At 48.3% G+C, this 18,931-nt stretch overlaps 1 protein-coding gene across 7 annotated transcripts in view; it reads right to left on the bottom strand.

Annotated features, from left to right (window-relative positions):
- Nucleotides 1–18,931, bottom strand: part of LOC119170521 (polyamine-transporting ATPase 13A3) — a 1,084,416-nt gene that overhangs the window by 469,596 nt on the left and 595,889 nt on the right. For all 7 annotated transcript variants that reach the window (XR_012894535.1, XR_012894534.1, XM_075890967.1 and 4 more), the window contains 2 exons: nucleotides 5,478–5,631; nucleotides 1,757–1,874 (listed from right to left, as the gene is read on the bottom strand). Coding sequence is in view for 5 of the 7 variants with exons in the window: in XM_075890967.1 (XP_075747082.1) it covers nucleotides 1,757–1,874; nucleotides 5,478–5,631 (272 nt within the window). In the remaining 2 variants the exon portion in view is untranslated. The remainder of the gene's footprint in view (nucleotides 1–1,756; nucleotides 1,875–5,477; nucleotides 5,632–18,931) is intronic.

The raw sequence follows: 18,931 nt of genomic DNA, 5'->3' as shown, positions 1-18,931 counted from the left end.
CGTCCGGCGCGAAATCACAAAGGTGACCGCGTCCTCAGATTATACCGGTGCGGGGTCCGAATGCGGTCCGCCGCTCCGGGTGTGCCTCGTTCCTGGCGCGAAGTGCCGCAGGGCTCTGGCGCGAGCTCGTCAGACCGTGATACAAAGGGTTTCAGGTCTGCGTTATGGGCACGGCTGAGTTTTCCCGTATGGGGATCTTTCAGCAAGTACGCGAGTGGAGTGCAAGCTTTCTCTACTCGGTACGGACCAAGCCACTTAGGAGCGAGCGAGGTTGAGAACCCCTTACTGGCATCGCTAAGCGCGTGGTTGCGCTTCAGGACAAGATCACCCACCTCAAAAACTAAGTCGCGATGCTTGCGGTCATATTGGGCCTTCTGCTGAGCCCTGGCCGACGCCAAACTTTGCCTTGCTTTGCAGAAAGCCGGACAAAGCCTGTCCCGAAGTGCCGACGCGTAAACAGAGCAGTCTGCCGGCGCCTCCTCATCCTCGAGCTGGCATTGAGTGACGCTGGTCACCGGATTTGCCAACTCCCTTCCAAAATTTAAGAAGGCGGGCGAAAAACCAGTTAAGCGACTCTCGGATGTTGGGGCCAGTGTGGTGTACACGTATCCCGAAGGAGTACGGCCACCAGCGTGGGTCTGGTCTTAGCGAGGTCTTAGCGAGATAAGCAGGGCGCGCGTTAACCGTCGCCGTGGCGAGAACACAATACTGCTCAAAGTCGCAACACTTTATTGTGGCAACACCAAACGCAGTACAGCCCATTGCAAAAAGGCGCGGCGGGAAAGCAAATAGGCTTATCCACGCCACGGGCACAAAAGTACTACACAGAATGCCACAAGCACGTCTCCGCGGTAAAGGTGATCCACGGAGACACCCGCACCAAGGCCCGGTTGCTCGAGCGAGGGCAAAGGCGCTCGCGTTGGCCTCGGAGGGAGACGGGTCGGCGTAGCTAGGCCACGCACTAGGACACCGTACCACCCTTCGGCCGTGAGTACGCAGTGGGGCAACAAAAGGTGAGCATCCGCATCGGGCGCGAGGCGCCGTCAGCGAAGTCCGATGAGCCCTGAACGACGGGAGTCGACGGACGGAAAAAATTGCGTGGCTCACCGTTTGCTGTCCCGGAGAGTACCTGTCCGCTTCTGATGCAGCGCGCGAAAACCTCTCGGGAGCCTCCGCGCGCGGCGCCACAGTCAACATCCGCTACCGGGTGAGGGAGTTAAACGTCACTCCGCTCTCTCAGAGCGGCAGACAGCATAGGAGGGCAGACATGTCGGGACATGAGAACGGCAGAAATGGCGGCAAAGCCCGCGCAAAGGCAGCGGGCTAGCCTCAATTGCCACAATACCAAAAACCCTACACAGTAAACGGATGTTATAGAAGGGATATTGTGCTTCATTCACGTGCATTCTCATTATTTTGATTTCAGTTCGCAGTCACCGCGGTGGACCTGTACATATACGAATAACAAGAACCAGCAACAGAAGGAAGGTAAATAAGCTATATGCTGTAGATATCTTGAATTGCGCCTATTTAGAGAGGTTACCGGGTGATTGGAGACATTTATAAAAAATCACTTGTTATTGGTAAATTATCCCGAAACAATTGTTTTCATGTGCGAAGCCGAGCGCTAGCGCATGCCAACGTTGTGAAGGCACTCATAATGCAATATTTGTTGGCGATGGTGTTCACCTCTCGCGCAGACCAATCGTATCACCAAAGATGAGCGTCTTGTTTATACAGCGAGAGTGTGAATTACCTGTTCACTCTTTGCACGTGATGCCAAGTCATTTTCTCCAGGCGTCTGTAGGCCACGGCAACAACTCGGAAACCCTCAAGCGTGTATCCACGAAGCATTTCGTAGTACTCCGCTGGCACTGTAAGATATATTAAAACGCGCTTTGAAGGCAGCTCACAAAAACAAAAACAAAACATGACAGCAAATTATGGTGCGCATTCTGTGTACCACGGCCTGATTTACTTCTGCGCATAGCATAAGGAGGGAGTGCTTTCCAAAAGCGCAGAGTACTCACAGTTGAAATACTTTACACTAAATGGCTGGTTTCGGGGTTCGGGTGTGTTATGCGAGAGTTTTCTGGGCTTCTGCTTAGCGTCTGGTGGGTTTCCCAAAAAAGATCTCGTTGATTCTCTTTACAGATGCCCCATCTTGTAAGCTCGGCTTCGGGCGTCTCAAACCAGGCCTTTCGGGTGTCTCAGAGGTAGAATATCACGTTCGACAGCGTCGCTGTTGAACGCCACCTGTATAATGTTTTTGACGCGCTGGTACATCGACAGCCACTCATCGACGCCGACCTTTCCAGTGTAGCTGAAGATTTCCGGGTCATGTAGCGGAGGCATGACGTATTTCACTGGTGCCTGAGCAACTGGTTCACTGTCGTTGGCCACAACAGCGGAACCGATGTGACTTCCGCTGAGTAGATCCAGCTCCGACTTCCTAAGAGACGCACAGAGCACTTACACCAAAATGATACGCGTAGAGTTGCAGTTGAAGTTGCAGACGCCCTAAGGAAAGTGCGACACAATCGGTTCCGATTTCTTTGTTTGTTTCCCTAGATAAATGGCACGTATCCACTTTGGTGGATTGGTTGGTTGGCTGGTTGTTTAGTTTCTCAACAACTTGGCGCACCCCACCTAGGGGGATAGGCCATGAATCGGATGGTGCCTTGCTTCTTAAACTAATTCACTTCTTGAAGGAAAGGGTTGAATTCATTATGTATTGCTGGTATAAACCGAAAGTGTAGGATTTCAAAAAAAGAAAAAAAAACACTGAATAGGATGGCCTGATGAACTCGCATAAAGAAGAGCAAAGAAGACTATGCATAGAACAACTTAATTTAGCTACGCTTAGCATTCCATTCTTTTAGACTCTCGTATGAAACTTCTAACAGTGGTACAAACGCTTCTGTGGCTAAAACCACATGCGCTTGCACCAAATGAAAGAATCACCGGAAGTCAGAAATTGAAGTCCAACTTTTGTAGGGTTTTTTTAGTAGCCTTTTCCTTTGACTTTTGAATATACGGCATGACAAAAAGAAGTGTTCCAAAGATTTACTCTCATTACAGTGAAGGCATAAAGGCTACTGTGCTAGACCCGACCTGGGAAGGTAAAAGTTCAATGAAGGGACTCAAAAACGCAGCCTTGTAACCTCTACTTTCTCCTTTCCTGATTAACACACATGTTCTTCCAAGAGAACTTTACCTGTGGATAGTCTAATAACAACAAAGGAGATTTTTCGAAGTTATTGGCCATTGTACGTCTTTCGGAACATGCTGCTGTGATATATTCAGAAGTGGGCAAAATAAGTAGAACAGGACCATCAAGGGAAGATATAGCTAGTGAATTTGCATGCTCATTGATGATAAACATCTATGGACTGGTACCCAAACTAGTCGAACGAGTCGCACATGTCTAGGATTGAGCGAGTATAATGTTTCTAAGGTACGTGAAAAAGTTGATGCGGTTAAAGCAGCACAAACATAGAGACAGCCTGTTGGAACAACCACCGCTGATTGACCTTGGGGCAATTTACGCAATGCTAGGACTATTGTCAGTAGCTCAGCTTGGTAAATAGGGTTAAAGTCGGGCCATCGAATTGAGAAAACCCAATGTAGAGAGGACGATACGATTCCTACGCGGGCCTTCTCTACATAAACGGAAGCGTCAGTTGGTATCACACTGAATGTTTCTAGATTGGCCAAATAATCTTCGAAAATGGCATTTATTACTTATATGGTAAATTTTTTGCATTATTGAGATTTATATAATCAAATTCAATCCTGATTGCATCTGTATTGTTGAGTGAAAGTATTTCCCAAAAGGTAATTCATAAGCGGTCCAAAAGATTCTGTGTAAAAATAACTTGATATCACCACGATTAATTTCATTGGTGGTTGCCCGAGACACTTCAACCTCTTCTATCGCTAGCAGCGTCCTTTTGTCGACACTGGCACCAACACGTACGTAAAAATAATTATAGGTTTCCTAGGGTCTTGTCACAGATTGCCAGATAAGAAATTAAGGTTCCTGTTGAGTACGATGAAAGCTGCTTCCTTGGCGACCAATTTTTGACCTCTTCATATCTCAATTATTTCTATATTTACACTTAGTGTTTAGACTTGTGAGGATGTAATTTATTATTTAGGATAAAATAATTGTTTTGAGACAAGTATCTGCACTTCAATTTCGGCTAAGAAAGTCCAAAAGTTTCACTTCATTTCTTTTAGTTTCCACAACGCTGGCCCACCTTACACTATCTTTTCCATAAAATCTACTACCACAATTCATATTTACATTCTATGCTTCTTCAGCCACCGCCGTACATTTCATCCCGCATCGACCATCGCCAAAAGGTAAACATTCCACACAGCAACACCGTCGGCTTTTCACACTCATTTCTCCCCACAACGACCAGAGACTGGAACAATCTGCCTGCATCACTCACAAGCATAACTAACACCAATAATTTCAAAATCGCACTTCAAAGTTTCATTTCGAGTTAACATCGTTCAGTGTTTGTTTTCATACCTTTAATTTTTTTTTTTTTTTTTTTTTTTTTTTTTTAATGCTTCTCGTATTCTAGTTTTGCGAGTGGCTACTTTTTGTACATTATTTTTTTTTTTCATTATATCTCTTTTGGCAGTGCATCCAATGATAAAATCTTGTAATTCTTCCAGGACAGTCCAGTGTTTTGATTGCTGTGTTATTCATTTTGGTTCATTGGCCTTTGTTCTTGTAACTGATATTTGTTTAAAGCGTCATCGTGATAATTCATTTCTGTATTTTTAAAACTATAACCAAGTTTTTATTTAAGTTATTATTACGTGTTAACTTTCTTCTTTGCCCCTCCCCTCTTCAATGTACGTTTGTACCCTGAGGGTATTTGAAATAAATAAATAAAAATCTAATATAATTAGGCCGCTATGCTCACCATAAAGCTAACACAGCCTGGCAGCTAGCTTGTGTGCCATACATCATAAAATAACGCTGGACGTGCAATTAAGGACACTAGAACAATTTGCGTGCTATCTTGCTATCCTCTATAGGTGCTTTCATGCCTTGCGTTCGCTTATGATAAAATGTTACCAACTAACTCAACGGTTTGTCATTTCAAGATCGTAATAACCGTTGACTAAATGCGTGCATTTGGCATAGCGTGAACACTCTTGCGCACTCGTTATTCTTGCACGAGAGTATGCTTATTTTCTTACGCACCTCGTTGGATCACATTTTGAATGATTGAAAGGCAGCTTTAAACGACGCTACATCGCTGATATTGCATGCATCACCAAGCGAAGCCGTTTCAGACACTAATTAAAATCCCCGAATTGACGTTACAAAGGCGTGCGTATGTGTTCGTTGTGCAACACGGCTGGCGAGAAGTGGCGTGTGACCAGCGTCAACAGAGAAAGGCGGCACCGTCGTGGCACGTTAGCAGCAACCACGGTGCCCCTAAGGTTACCTGTTTCAGGCTTGCAGAGAGCATGCATCACTTCTGGAGCACCCTTCGCGTACAGCTCCATGTGGCGGCTGCCCAGCGTGCGACACACTACACTCATGCGCTGTAGGAACGACGAGAACGGGAACTGCCGGATGATGCCCACCTCGAAAGGCACCTGATGGAGAATGCAACGCATGGCGGGCGCTGTATAATTTGCGCAAAAGCCCGAAAAATATTGCACAGTGATAAAAAAACCTGCATGGCAGCGATGTACTCGCAAAAAACATATTTACAAAAGGCATAAACTGCGCACACTAACAGTCGCACAGAGATCACGTGACGACAAACGCAAATGTGCAGCTCCGTTTTATCCCCCAGATACCACATGTAAGTGCACCAAATTATTTACATTAATACGCTGACGTACTTCAAAGTACATCGCTAACCATGATTATGTTAGCGGAAGTACAAAATGCAAACACTTCTCAATAAATGTCATCTTGTGGCTGATGAAAATTGATGTGTCACTGGCAGAATCACACACCGGCTTTCTTTACGATGAGCATCGCGTGTTTATCTTACTTGCCTATCAGAGCAGCTACACTCGTATGTATTTTGTATGTCTGATGTCATAAATTAGTACGAATACTCTATGAATGTTTATTTATATATTTTTACGTAACTTTAACGTCAAGACATTTTTTAGAAACCTTTCATTTGTGGAGACATTACAAATGACGCAATTATGTGCTCGTTTATATAGGTGAAAAAGAGGAAACCGTCGATACTATGCTTAGGATTGTGTTATTATGTTGTAAAGGAAGCTCGAAATTACGTCTTCATTTAACAAACTTCAAGTTAAAAAGTGGCATTTTCTTCCGGCTTCTGATGCGGTGAACGTTACACGGCCGCATCTTTGCATATAAAATAATTTGGTGCGCTTACACTACTTGTGCAAGGCTGGAGCCATCGAGGAGCTTGTGGTAACCCAGCGTTTTGCAGCTTTTTAGGTTGGTCGTCTACTCATGTGCGTGCTCAGCTTTGATGTGAAGACCACATCAGTTCTGTCCTAATTTTGATTGTGCTAATTGAATGAGGCTTAACAACAATCCCGCTGAGCTGTCTTGTCTTCATAAATAAGGCTTTAATAGTAAGGCAATATTCTCGGGCGCAATTAGCAATGCCATAACCAGTATGAAGCTATTGAACGTAATCATGATTACCAAGATACTAGTTGTCAGCATATTAGTACGTGCTAATTATCATGGTTTCAATTTGCTTGCTCGTGATTACCATCGCTTTATCAACATAGCTTACTTAGCTCATCACCTAGCACGCTTTAGATATCCCGGCTCTAGCTTTACATGGCTTGATCAGCACGGTCTTCTAAAGATATGGCGTAATTACCTCAGCCTTACCATAATCTAGCGTAATTAGCTTGGTCATAGCATGTCCTGGCCTAACTAACCTAGTGTACTTTCAAGTGAAACAGCTAATATCTTGAGTGTACGTGCTCGGGTGCTAGCAGACGATGCAGATGACGAAGAAGGCGCGCACTGGCGGAGAAGTGGCCACGTTGAATGGTGGCCACGTTGGATGCTTCGATTCATGACCGATTGTTCGTAGTACACAACTAGGTACACAACTAGGTTGTACGGTGACGGACTGTTTAACAAAAACAAGGCTTCCATCTAGTTGGTCCTCGTTCCAAGTTCTAGCGATTGCGTCAGCAGTCAGAAGCTCGACTGTGAAGAAGCTGCCCGGGCTCAGGATCGGGTAGTGGTATCCTTATTGCTCCTTGAGAGTTCGTTATTTTCGGTAACCATATAGGTCTTTCTCATATTAAGCAAGTCATTCGATCTTGATGCCATTTTCATCTTCCGGTCTAGGGCACTCCCCTCGGTTAGCTTCCACTCCCGCATAGGATTAGCCGATTGACTATTTGTTACGCAGTGGGGCGAGCAGTGTCCCTGTAGCTCATGCACCTACCGATGGCGGCACTATTCCGATGTGAAGAACCCAAAGGCAATTCAAGTGGACTTTCGAAAAGCCCTTTTGCATTTCCAGGAAATCAACGAGGCCCGCCAGTTTGGTCGCGGAGGCATCCTGTGCTGTTCCACAGATCAGGAATGCATTCGTGAGCTCCTGCACTGTTCCGAACTTGCAGCGCATCCGGTAAGCCCGTTTATTCCAGCACACCTCGCATGCTCGAAAGGATTAGTCCGCAGTGTTGACACAAGCCGGACACCTGCAGAAGTGCTCAATTTGTTTTCGGTGGTGGGTGTAACTTCAGTGTACAGGTGACTCGTACAATTGACTACAGAAAATCTCCAACAGAATCGGTGATAGTGACCTTTTTAGGAACAGTCCAACCTGCCGAAATTAGGTCATGGCCACTGATCTATAAGGTATAGTCACTTTCCCCCAAACCCCTGCAGTGTTCCAAGTGTTGACGATATGGATATAGCGTCAGAGGGTGCCGATAAGTTCTTGGATGCTGTCGGTGTGGAGAAAACCATGACAGCTGCAAGTGAAGCTCTGAGAAGGAGCGGTGCTGCTTATGTATTGTGGCGCACCCTGCAGACTCTGAAGACTGTGCAACAAAAGAAAAGGAGCTTGCTATATTGGATTGTTGAACGCAAGCGGTGCTCTCGGAGAGAAGCAGTTGCAGAAATGAAGGAGAGATCAAAAGGATATGCAGGTGTTGCAGCACGTAATACCACCGCCATGAAATCATTTCTTGCAACATCTGTCACAGAGGCCATAGAAAATACTACGCAAAAGGCAATGAAACGCCTCGCAAACAAGCTTTTTGAAAGCTTCGCACAATTGGTTTCAAATCAAATGCCCGAAATTTTTCGTGTAGCATATACGAACGTTCGGGGTCCTCAGCTATCGGTGGTATCGCAGCGTATAGAGATAGACAGTGTGACAGCACGCCAGTGATCGGTTTCTCCTGAGGCAGAGACTTCGAAAACAACAGAAAAGGATGTTATAATGGATTATTTGAAAGCGTGTGAAGGCTTGAAGGCTCTGTATAAGGCTCTGAAGCGAACCTGATCTCCTCCGTCAAAAAGTTCTTCGCATAATTCGAAATCAAAAAGTATCTGTCCGAAAGACTCCTTTGAGAACATGTCTAAGAAAGATTTTTTGCGAAAGGACATTTTGGAACAAGTAGTTTCTGCTACGGTTCTTTCATCAAAATTGGTTCAATCACCATATTACAGTGGAATTGCAGATAAATCGTTTCTGCAGCCACAGACCTACCATAGATTTGTTCACAACTTTCCCCGGATATTACTTCAGTGCAAAAAACCCGGCTTTCAACCGGCGAGAAGCTCTACCTAAAAGTATCGGCTATTTCGATTCGACCGACCTAGCAGAGGTGGTGGACTTGCTGTCTTGATAGCAACTAAGTTTAGTCACAAAGCTAAGATGTCTTATCGGCGTATGGCTCCAGCTTGCCAAATTTCGATAGTAGACATAATGTTACCCGATGGCTCTTACTTCTCGTTTGTAAATGCATATTTTCCAGCTGGGGTGCAAGACACACGAAGTCTAGATGACACGTTTTGTGCCTCCAGAAAGGATATATTAACTACTAGAGGCTTCAGTTCACATCATGTGGCTTGGGGTTTCAAGACCGATTCAAGCGTAAAATGCTTGTGGGAATGGGCTATTAACAAGAATTTATCTTGTCGAAATTCACACGTTGCTACTTTTGTCCTATGTCTCTCAAAATCTGTAATAGACCTGACATTTTCACGCTCATTTTAAAATATATTTTCGTGGCAAAGTTTAGACTATGCTACTAACAGTGAACACTTGCATAGTAGTTTTGTCCTCAACTCTCAGAGGATACTTGTCACCGAAAAGGTCGGCTCATTCCTCAAGTGTGGCAGCTTGGGCTAGTTGGTATGGCATGACGATAGTTAGAGCGTGAGAACGAAACGACGACACAGAGATGAGAAGGAAACGAAGGACACGAGCGCTGTACAAGAACACAGCGATGCTGTACAAGCACAACCATGAGCGCACCCGAGTCATTGTCGAGGCCGCACCGATGGCACGCTAACAGGTGTTTTGCATTAGAAAGCCCTCCGTGCCTGTCCAAGAAGGAACTAAGGTTCCTCAAAAGTTTTGATGCGCGCAAGTAGTTATAATATCTTCACTTTTCTGTTTCATTTCTTTATCAACTTTTTGTATTTTTCTGTGATTTTGTTTTTTGTTTTTGTTTTTCTCTTACTCATGTTTTGCTCTTTGTGCCATATGGTTTTTGTCACGTGGTTACTGTCTCCTTTATATACTTTCGTGCTCTGCGCAATAAACTCAGTTGGAAGTAGCGCTCGTGTCCTTTGTGTGCTTCTTGTCTTTGTGTCGTTGTTTTGTTTTCGCGCTATAACTGTCGTGGTTCCTAAACTATAGAAAATTAGAAAAAGAATTCAAGGATACTTTTATTGGCCGCAAAGACATGCAAGGTGACATAAGTGCTATAAGTCAGCATGCAGCGTTGAAAAGATCAGTAAAAGACGCAACTTTTAAATTAAACACGGCCATGCGGACAACTCGTGGTTTGTTCGCCTCAAGGACAAGCAAGATCACGTAAGGCAATGAGCCTGTGTGCTGTGTTAAAATATCAGTAAGACACGCAACTTTTAAATTAAACTCGGCCATGCGGATACGGGGCAACTCGTGGCGCTTCTAGGTAGATTGCTGTCACCTGAACCGGATAACCAAAAAAGATGTGTACACACTGCTCCAAATAGATGATGCCTTTGACTGCCTTCACGGATTTTCTTCAATCGATTTCCGTTGAGGCTATTGGCAGATCAGCGTTGATGAGATAGACCACGAAAAAACCACCTTCGTAACATGAGATGGCTTATATTAGTTCAGTCATCTTTTTTTGTACTATGCAATGCGCCAGCTACGTGTGAGCGCAGGATAGACTCCCTCTTGCGTGGCTCAAAATGGTCAACGTGCCTCTGCTACCTGGACGACGTGATCGTATTTTTGAGACTTTTGAAAGTCACCTGCACCGCCCTTGAACTATCCTCTCGGTGTTTCGCTTTGCTGGTCTTCAGCTGTATTTTTCTAAGTGTCACTTCGGTCGCCGCAAAATTACCCTGCTCGGACATCTCGTAAACGCAGCAGGAATCCAAGCAGACCCAGAAAAAGATCGTGCTGTGCGAAATTTTTCTATTCCTTCATCGACAAGTGGTGTTCACAGTTCTACGGGCTTATGCTCATACTCCGTCGCGCTGTAAAGAAACTTGCCGACATAGCTCATCTCTGACCGCCCTTCTTAAGAAGGATACCTCCTTGTTCTGGGGACCGCATCAAGAGCAAGCATTCTCTACCCTTATTGAGCGGCTTACCAGTTCACCGATTCTCTCGCCCTTTGACCCTCCCGAACCCACTGAATTCCGCACTGGCACGAGCGCTCAAGGTATCGGCGCACTTATCGCTCACAAATCAACAAGGCCACGACCGTGTCATCGCCTATCCAATTTTCCTTCTCTCCACGCCCAAACGCAAATACTCTATGACTGAGCGAGAACGCCTTGCACTCGTTTGGGCTGTCGCAAACTTTTTATCGTACTTGTTTGGTGGTCCTTTCCTTGCCGTCACAACCACGCCCTCTGTTGGCTCACCCCCACCTTCAGCTCCGCGCATTTTCATGCGCCTTCAAAGCAAACAGGGTGTTTACGCTTTGCTTCAGCAGAATTTGATGGCATGCTTCACCCATGGGTTAATCTTATCGCATGCGCCCTCCAATCAATGGAGATGGGCTGATACGGTGGATCAGCCATGCTCGTCCCCGCCGTTCATGCGTTTTTATTTACGCGTAAATCATACAGTACATAGGGGAATGATATTGACACGTGCGGTTCTTTTGGTTTACGAAGGAAGACGCTATCACTTTCTGTTAAGCGCAACGCAGGCCGCGTTTATCTTGTATGCCACTCTGGAACGCGTTACGACGCGTGTATAAAAAACTGACACGTGCGGTTCTTTTCGTTTGCGAAGGAAGACGCTATCACTTTCTGTTAAGCGCAACGCAGGCCGCGTTTATCTTGTATGCCACTTTGGAACGCGTTACGACGCGTGTATAAAAAGCCGGCGCAGTGCGCCACTGGGGGTCTTTTCTTTTTTTTTTTCCGTCGGCCGACGACTGTTCACGCCGCTGTTGCTATGAGTTGTGTTTGGCCCCGTTTTGCTGGGCACAAGTTCGCCCAATAAACAGTTCGCCTGACACCACCCTGACTCCTGCGTGCTTCCTCTCAAGTGCTGCGTGTTTCACAACCTCGTGACATCTGGTAGAGGTGCTTCTCGGTCCATGTACCGTACGCCCCCGTCCAGCCGTGAGCCAAGCCCAAGCCGGCAAGAGGACGACGCCGACCCGGTCGTTCGAGTGAGCCGAAGACAACAAGGACTACCACCCGAATACCTGCCGCTCCCCGACAAGGACAAGAAAACAAAGGCTGCTACGAAGCCGGCATCCACGATGACGGAAGCTAGTTCTTCGGCAACCGTGGTCGTCAACCAGCCCAAAGAGCCGCCTACCTTCCGCGGATCGACCTACGAAGACCCGGAAAGCTGGCTTGACATTTACGACCGCGTCGCAGCCCTCAATAAGTGGGACCCGGACGACAAGCTGCGTCATGTGTATTTTTACCTGGAAGACGCCGCAAGGACTTGGTTCGAGAACCGCGAGTCAACGCTTCGAACCTGGGACGACTTCCGCGTTGCTTTCCTGCGCACCTTTGCAAGCGTCGTGCGAAAGGAAAGAGCCGCAGCACTGCTTGAAACTCGGGTGCAGCTCCCCAACGAAAACGTAACGATCTTTACGGAGGAGATGACGCGACTTTTCCGCCACGCCGACGCCGACATGTCTGAGGACAAGAAGGTTCGCCTGCTTATGCGAGGAGTGAAGCAGGAGCTCTTCGCCGGACTGATCAGAACCCCGCCAAAGACGGTACAAGAGTTCCTCTCCGAGGCTACCACCATCGAGAAGACTCTTGAAATGCGGACCAGCCAATACGATCGGCGCATGTCGCCAGACGTCGCAGAAGTCCGAGGACTCTGCCCCGACGACCTGCGCGAGACCATACGTGCTATTGTTCGTGAAGAACTGCGCCGCATGTTGCCATCGTCTCAGCCCCAAGTCGCCTCTCTCGAAGACGTAGTCCGCGAGGAACTACAGCGCTCACTGAGCGTTCTTGAACGGCCACAGCCCCAACCGGAGGCGATGACCTACGCCGCTACTGCACGACGACCTGTCGCCGCTCCTCGCCAACACCAGGACCCAGCGTCTCCGCAGTTTCGTCGCCAGCCACCGCCGCCACCCCCGACGCCTTCCCGCTCGCCAGTAATCCAGCGCTCGCCGAGGAAAACTGACGTTTGGCGCACCCCGAACCACCGCCCACTATGCTACCACTGCGGCGAAGCCGGGCACACCTACCGCTACTGCCAGTACCGTGAGATGGGACTGCGTGGCTTCGACGTGAACGCGCCGCGTCCGCGCCCAGGTGAGCGACCTCGCGACATCGCCGACTACATCGCCGGATCGCAGTGGCAACAACGACGACCATCCCGTTCACCTTCGCCTGGCCGCTACGTCTCCCCGGATCGCCGCCAGTACACCGGCCCTAACCGGGGCCGATCCCCAAGCCCCTACCCGGGAAACTAAAGGCAGCAACCGATGGAGGTGCAGTTGCTGCACGACGCAATGCCGAAGATCCTCCTCCGCCGCCGCTGCCGATGACGACGACCACGACGCACGAACTTTCCCGACGTAGTCGCAGTACGCCGCCTGAGCAGAGTCTTTACGACAAAGCCTCGCCGCCTACGCGACATAGCAGCACCGGACCAAGCCGACGCAGCCGTGATCCGACGCCCCGACCTAACCGGAACGCCAGACGACGAACCACCGACCTCGACGTGATCATCGACGGCCACAGCGTCACCGCCCTAGTTGATACCGGTGCCGACTACTCTATCATCAGTGGTCTCTTCGCCGCTAAGCTCAAGAAGGTAAAGACTGCATGGGAAGGACCGGATATCCGAACAGCAGGGGGCCACCTTATAACACCGACTGGAACCTGCACGGCAAGAGTCACGATTCACAGCCAGACGTATTCTGTGAATTTTGTGGTCCTGCAGCAATGCTCGCGAGACGTCATTTTAGGCATGGATTTCCTGGACCAGCAAGGCGCAGTCATCGACCTAAGATCCAGGTCAATCACGCTGTCCACGGATAATGCAACGGCGTCAGACTGCAACGTCGCTCACAATGCCTTGAATGTGACAGAAGAGCAGGTAACCATCCCGCCACTGTCGAGCGTCATCATTTCCGTCGGCACCAAAGCGTCTACCAACTTACAAGGTGTCATCGAAGGCGACCAGCACCTGCTCCTAAACCGTCAGATGAGCGTCGCAAGAGGCATAGCCAAGCTTCATAACGGCGAAGCCAAGGTAATGGTGACGAACTTCAGCAACGAATATAGGCACTTAAATAGGGGCACGACGGTAGCACATCTAAGCGAATTTGTGGAAGCGAGCAATGCCTTCGCCCTCACTGATTCTCAGGGAGCCGCAACGTCGACAGCAGTGTCCGCGCCCGCCTTCGACGTCAATCAAAGCCTTTCCAGGCAGCAACAAAAGGAGCTCAAAGCCTTACTCCACCAATACAAGGACTGCTTCTCGTCGTCGTCGAGGCTTCGTCAGACCCCTCTCGCGAAACATCGCGTCATAACCGACGAATATACCCGTCCGCTCCGTCAGAGCCCCTACCGAGTTTCTGCACGGGAACGCGAGGCCATTTCATTTCATTTCATTTCATTTCATTTATTTTATTCGGACATTTCCGCAGAAATGCCCACGAAGGGGGCAAAAGGAGAGTGTGTCTCCTGACTTGGCCCCTCTTCGTGAGGCACCTCGGGCAGGTAGAGCAGGACAGTACAAAACACCATAACATATTTTGAACTACAATACAAGTTGAAAAACAGTGAATACTATAAATATTACATACATTACATATTTCCTTTACATACACTGTAGACTTGTGTTCTGTTTATTACATTGTAAATTCGCTTCTTAAATTGTGTTATGTTTTTAGCCTCCTTAGCGTATTCAATTATTTCAGGAATCCTGTTGCACAGTAGAATGATTTGGTTATTAATTGACTGTACACCATAGTTAGTCCGGCACATTGGCCCGACCAACGCAACAGTACGCAGATTATACGTAAGATCTCTGCTTAAGTACACATCAGAAAAAATCTGGAAATTATCTTTAATTTTTTTGAAGATTAACATGGCTAGTTGCATCCTATAGCACTCTGGGAACGGGAGTACATTATACATATAAAAAAGAGACATATTAGTGGGGACCGAGGTACTTATCAAACCTAGTGCGCGTTTTTGAAGAAGAATTATACTTTCTGTATTTGTTTTGTTACACGTACCCCAGACTAAAATGCAATAAATGATTTGCGAGTAGATAAAAGAAAAGTAAAGCTGCCGCTTAACTCTCCCTGGAAGGAGATGCTGTAAGCGTCGAATAAGACCGATCGATCTTGATATTTTTATTCGCAGGTTGTCCACATGGTGGGACCAACTAAGGTCACTTTGAAAACACACACCCAGAAACTGAATTTTATTTACCTGCGCAATATTTTCTCCATTAAAAATCAGAGAGATAGCATAATCTACAGGCCTATTTTTTTGTTTGAAGAGCATAAATTTAGTTTTTTTTTTTATGTTTAGTTTTAGCTGATTGACTGTAAGCCATGATTTTAGTTTATCCAACCAAGAATTTGCAGTTATTTCAATATCGCGAAGATCTAAACCAGAAAAGAAGGCATTGGTATCGTCGGCGTACATGACTATGTTTGGTGTGAAATGAATGTTAACTATGTCATTGATATAAAGTATAAAAAGTAGAGGACCAAGTATCGATCCTTGGGGAACCCCATACTTAATTACGCCCAAATCAGATTTATAATTGTGGAGCTGTACATATTGTTTCCTGGCCCAAAGACCCATATTGTGGAGCTGGCCCATATTGTTTCCTGGCCATCAAGCAACAAGTCGACGAAATGCTGCGTGACGACATCATTCAGCCGTCTACGAGTCCGTGGGCATCACCCGTGGTGTTGGTGAAGAAGAAGGACGGAACCCTACGTTTTTGCGTCGATTATCGTCGCCTGAACAACATCACAAAGAAAGACGTGTATCCCCTCCCACGGATAGACGATGCTCTGGACAGACTCTACAACGCCAAGTATTTTTCGTCGATGGATCTCAAAACCGGCTACTGGCAAATCGAAGTAGACGAGAGAGACCGAGAGAAGACTGCCTTCATAACACCAGACGGCCTATTCGAGTTTAAGGTCATGCCCTTTGGTCTTTGCTCGGCGCCTGCGACGTTCCAACGGGTTATGGACACAGTACTCGCAGGCTTGAAGTGGCAGACTTGCCTCGTCTACTTGGACGACGTAGTCGTATTTTCTTCCAACTTCGACGAGCACCTCCGGCGCCTTGAAGCTGTTCTTCGGGTAATCAAAGCCTCGGGACTTACCCTGAAGCCAGAAAAGTGCCGCTTCGCCTACGAGGAACTATTGTTCCTTGGCCACGTTATCAGCAAGTCGGGAGTGCTCCCTGATCCACAGAAAACAGCTGCGATAGCCGACTTTCCTGCACCCACCGACAAGAAAGCAGTACGCCGATTTCTTGGCCTCTGCGCTTATCACAGGCGCTTCGTGAAGATCTTTTCGCGGATCGCCGAGCCACTGACGTACCTCACGAAGGCCGACGTCGACTTCAAATGGGAAACGCCGCAAGTCGAGGCATTTCAAGAATTAAAGCGACGCCTGCAAACGCCGCCAATACTGGCGCACTTCGACGAAGAAGCTGACACCGAAATTCACACGGACGCAAGCAGCACAGGGCTCGGCGCCGTGATCGTGCAGAGGACCGACGGACTTGAAAGGGTCATCAGTTACGCTAGCCGGTCACTTTCGAAGGCAGAAGCCAATTATTCCACGACAGAAAAGGAATGCCTTGCCATCATCTGGGCTACATCAAAGTTCCGCCCCTACCTGTACGGCAGGCCTTTCAAAGTCGTGAGTGACCACCACGCCTTGTGTTGGCTAGCTAACTTGAAGGATCCATCAGGGCGCCTCGCACGGTGGAGTCTCAGACTACAAGAATTTGACATCACCGTCGTCTACAAGAGCGGACGAAAGCACTCCGACGCAGACTGCTTGTCTCGCGCCCCTGTCGATCCGCCGCCCCAGGATGACCAGGACGACGACTCTTTCCTGGGACCCATAAGTACCAACGACTACGCGGAACGCCAACGAGCTGACCCGGAGCTCAAGATCCTCATGGACTACCTGCAAGGCAAGACCGCCGACGTGCCGAAAGTATTCCGCCGAGGACTGGCTTCGTTTTTCCTGCGAAACAACGTCCTCCTGAAGAAAAACTTCTCGCCGCTCCGCGCCGACCACCTCCTCGTGGTACCTTCAGCGTTACGTTCAGAGGTTCTGGAAGCATTACACGACGACCCGACAGCCGGACATCTTGGTGTTTCCCGCACACTGTCACGAATACAAGAGAAGTACTATTGGCCTCGCCTCGCTGCCGACGTCGCCCACTACGTAAAAACATGCAGAGACTGTCAGCGACGCAAGACGCCGACAACTAGGCCAGCAGGACTTCTGCAACCCGTCGAACCACCTCAACGGCCATTCCAACAAATCGGCATGGACTTACTGGGGCCGTTCCCGACGTCAACTTCTGGCAACAAATGGATTGTCGTAGCGACTGACTACCTCACCCGCTATGCCGAAACAAGGGCCTTGCCCAAGGGCACTGCCGCCGAGGTCGCCATGTTCTTCATTGAGAACATCGTCCTCCGCCACGGAGCCCCCGAGGTCCTCATCACCGACAGAGGTACGGCCTTTACGGCTGACCTAACGCAAGCGATCTTGAGGTACTGTCAGACAAGCCACCGCCGAACCACCGCGTACCACCCACAGACGAATGGCCTCACCGAGCGTCTAAATAAGACCATCGCCGACATGCTGGCCATGTACGTGGACGTCGAGCACAAGACGTGGGACGCCATACTCCCGTATGTAACCTTCGCGTACAACACGGCCGTGCAGGAAACGACGCAGTTTGCTCCATACAAGCTCGTCTACGGACGGAGCCCAACAACGACACTTGACGCCATGCTACCGGTCGGCACCGACGAAGAAGACCTCGACGTCGCCAGCTACCTGGATCGCGCTGAAGAAGCTCGACAGCTAGCCCGCCTGCGTATCAAGAGCCAACAGACGGTCGACAGGCGCCACTACAACCTTCGACGACACCACACCGAATACCAACCAGGTGACCTTGTCTGGGTCTGGACGCCGATACGACGACGGGGATTGTCTGAGAAGCTCCTGCGACGCTACTTTGGACCCTACAAGGTAGTCCGACGTCGTGGTGAACTGGACTATGAGGTCGTGCCCGATGGCTTAACGTCATCCCAACGACGCCGTGCACGACCCGAAGTCGTACACGTGGTGCGACTTAAACCTTATTACGCGCGCTGATTAGCTGTGACGCATTGTTAATGTAATTTATTGCATGTACTCTCTCTTATGTTCTGTCTTTAGCATCGGGACGATGCTTTTTCAGAGGGGGGTAGTGACACGTGCGGTTCTTTTGGTTTACGAAGGAAGACGCTATCACTTTCTGTTAAGCGCAACGCAGGCCGCGTTTATCTTGTATGCCACTCTGGAACGCGTTACGACGCGTGTATAAAAAACTGACACGTGCGGTTCTTTTCGTTTGCGAAGGAAGACGCTATCACTTTCTGTTAAGCGCAACGCAGGCCGCGTTTATCTTGTATGCCACTTTGGAACGCGTTACGACGCGTGTATAAAAAACTGACACGTGCGGTTCTTTTGGTTTACGAAGGAAGACGCTATCACTTTCTGTTAAGCGCAACGCAGGCCGCGTTTATCTTGTATGCCACTCTGGAACGCGTTACGACGCGTGTATAAAAAACTGACACGTGCGGTTCTTTTCGTTTGCGAAGGAAGACGCTATCACTTTCTGTTAAGCGCAACGCAGGCCGCGTTTATCTTGTATGCCACTTTGGAACGCGTTACGACGCGTGTATAAAAAGCCGGCGCAGTGCGCCACTGGGGGTCTTTTCTTTTTTTTTTTCCGTCGGCCGACGACTGTTCACGCCGCTGTTGCTATGAGTTGTGTTTGGCCCCGTTTTGCTGGGCACAAGTTCGCCCAATAAACAGTTCGCCTGACACCACCCTGACTCCTGCGTGCTTCCTCTCAAGTGCTGCGTGTTTCACAACCTCGTGACAATATGATGTTGATGGGTACTTTTTACGGAACATGACGGGGATGGGGACGTCGGCAGCCAGAACATAACGGTAGTGTCCATTTAGTTGATAC

The sequence above is a fragment of the Rhipicephalus microplus genome, chromosome 3 (genome assembly GCF_043290135.1).
Source record: "Rhipicephalus microplus isolate Deutch F79 chromosome 3, USDA_Rmic, whole genome shotgun sequence".
Classification (NCBI taxonomy): Eukaryota; Metazoa; Arthropoda; class Arachnida; order Ixodida; family Ixodidae; genus Rhipicephalus; species Rhipicephalus microplus.
The sequence above is the reverse complement of the archived record's forward strand: the minus strand, read 5'-3'. Positions and strand labels throughout refer to the sequence as shown.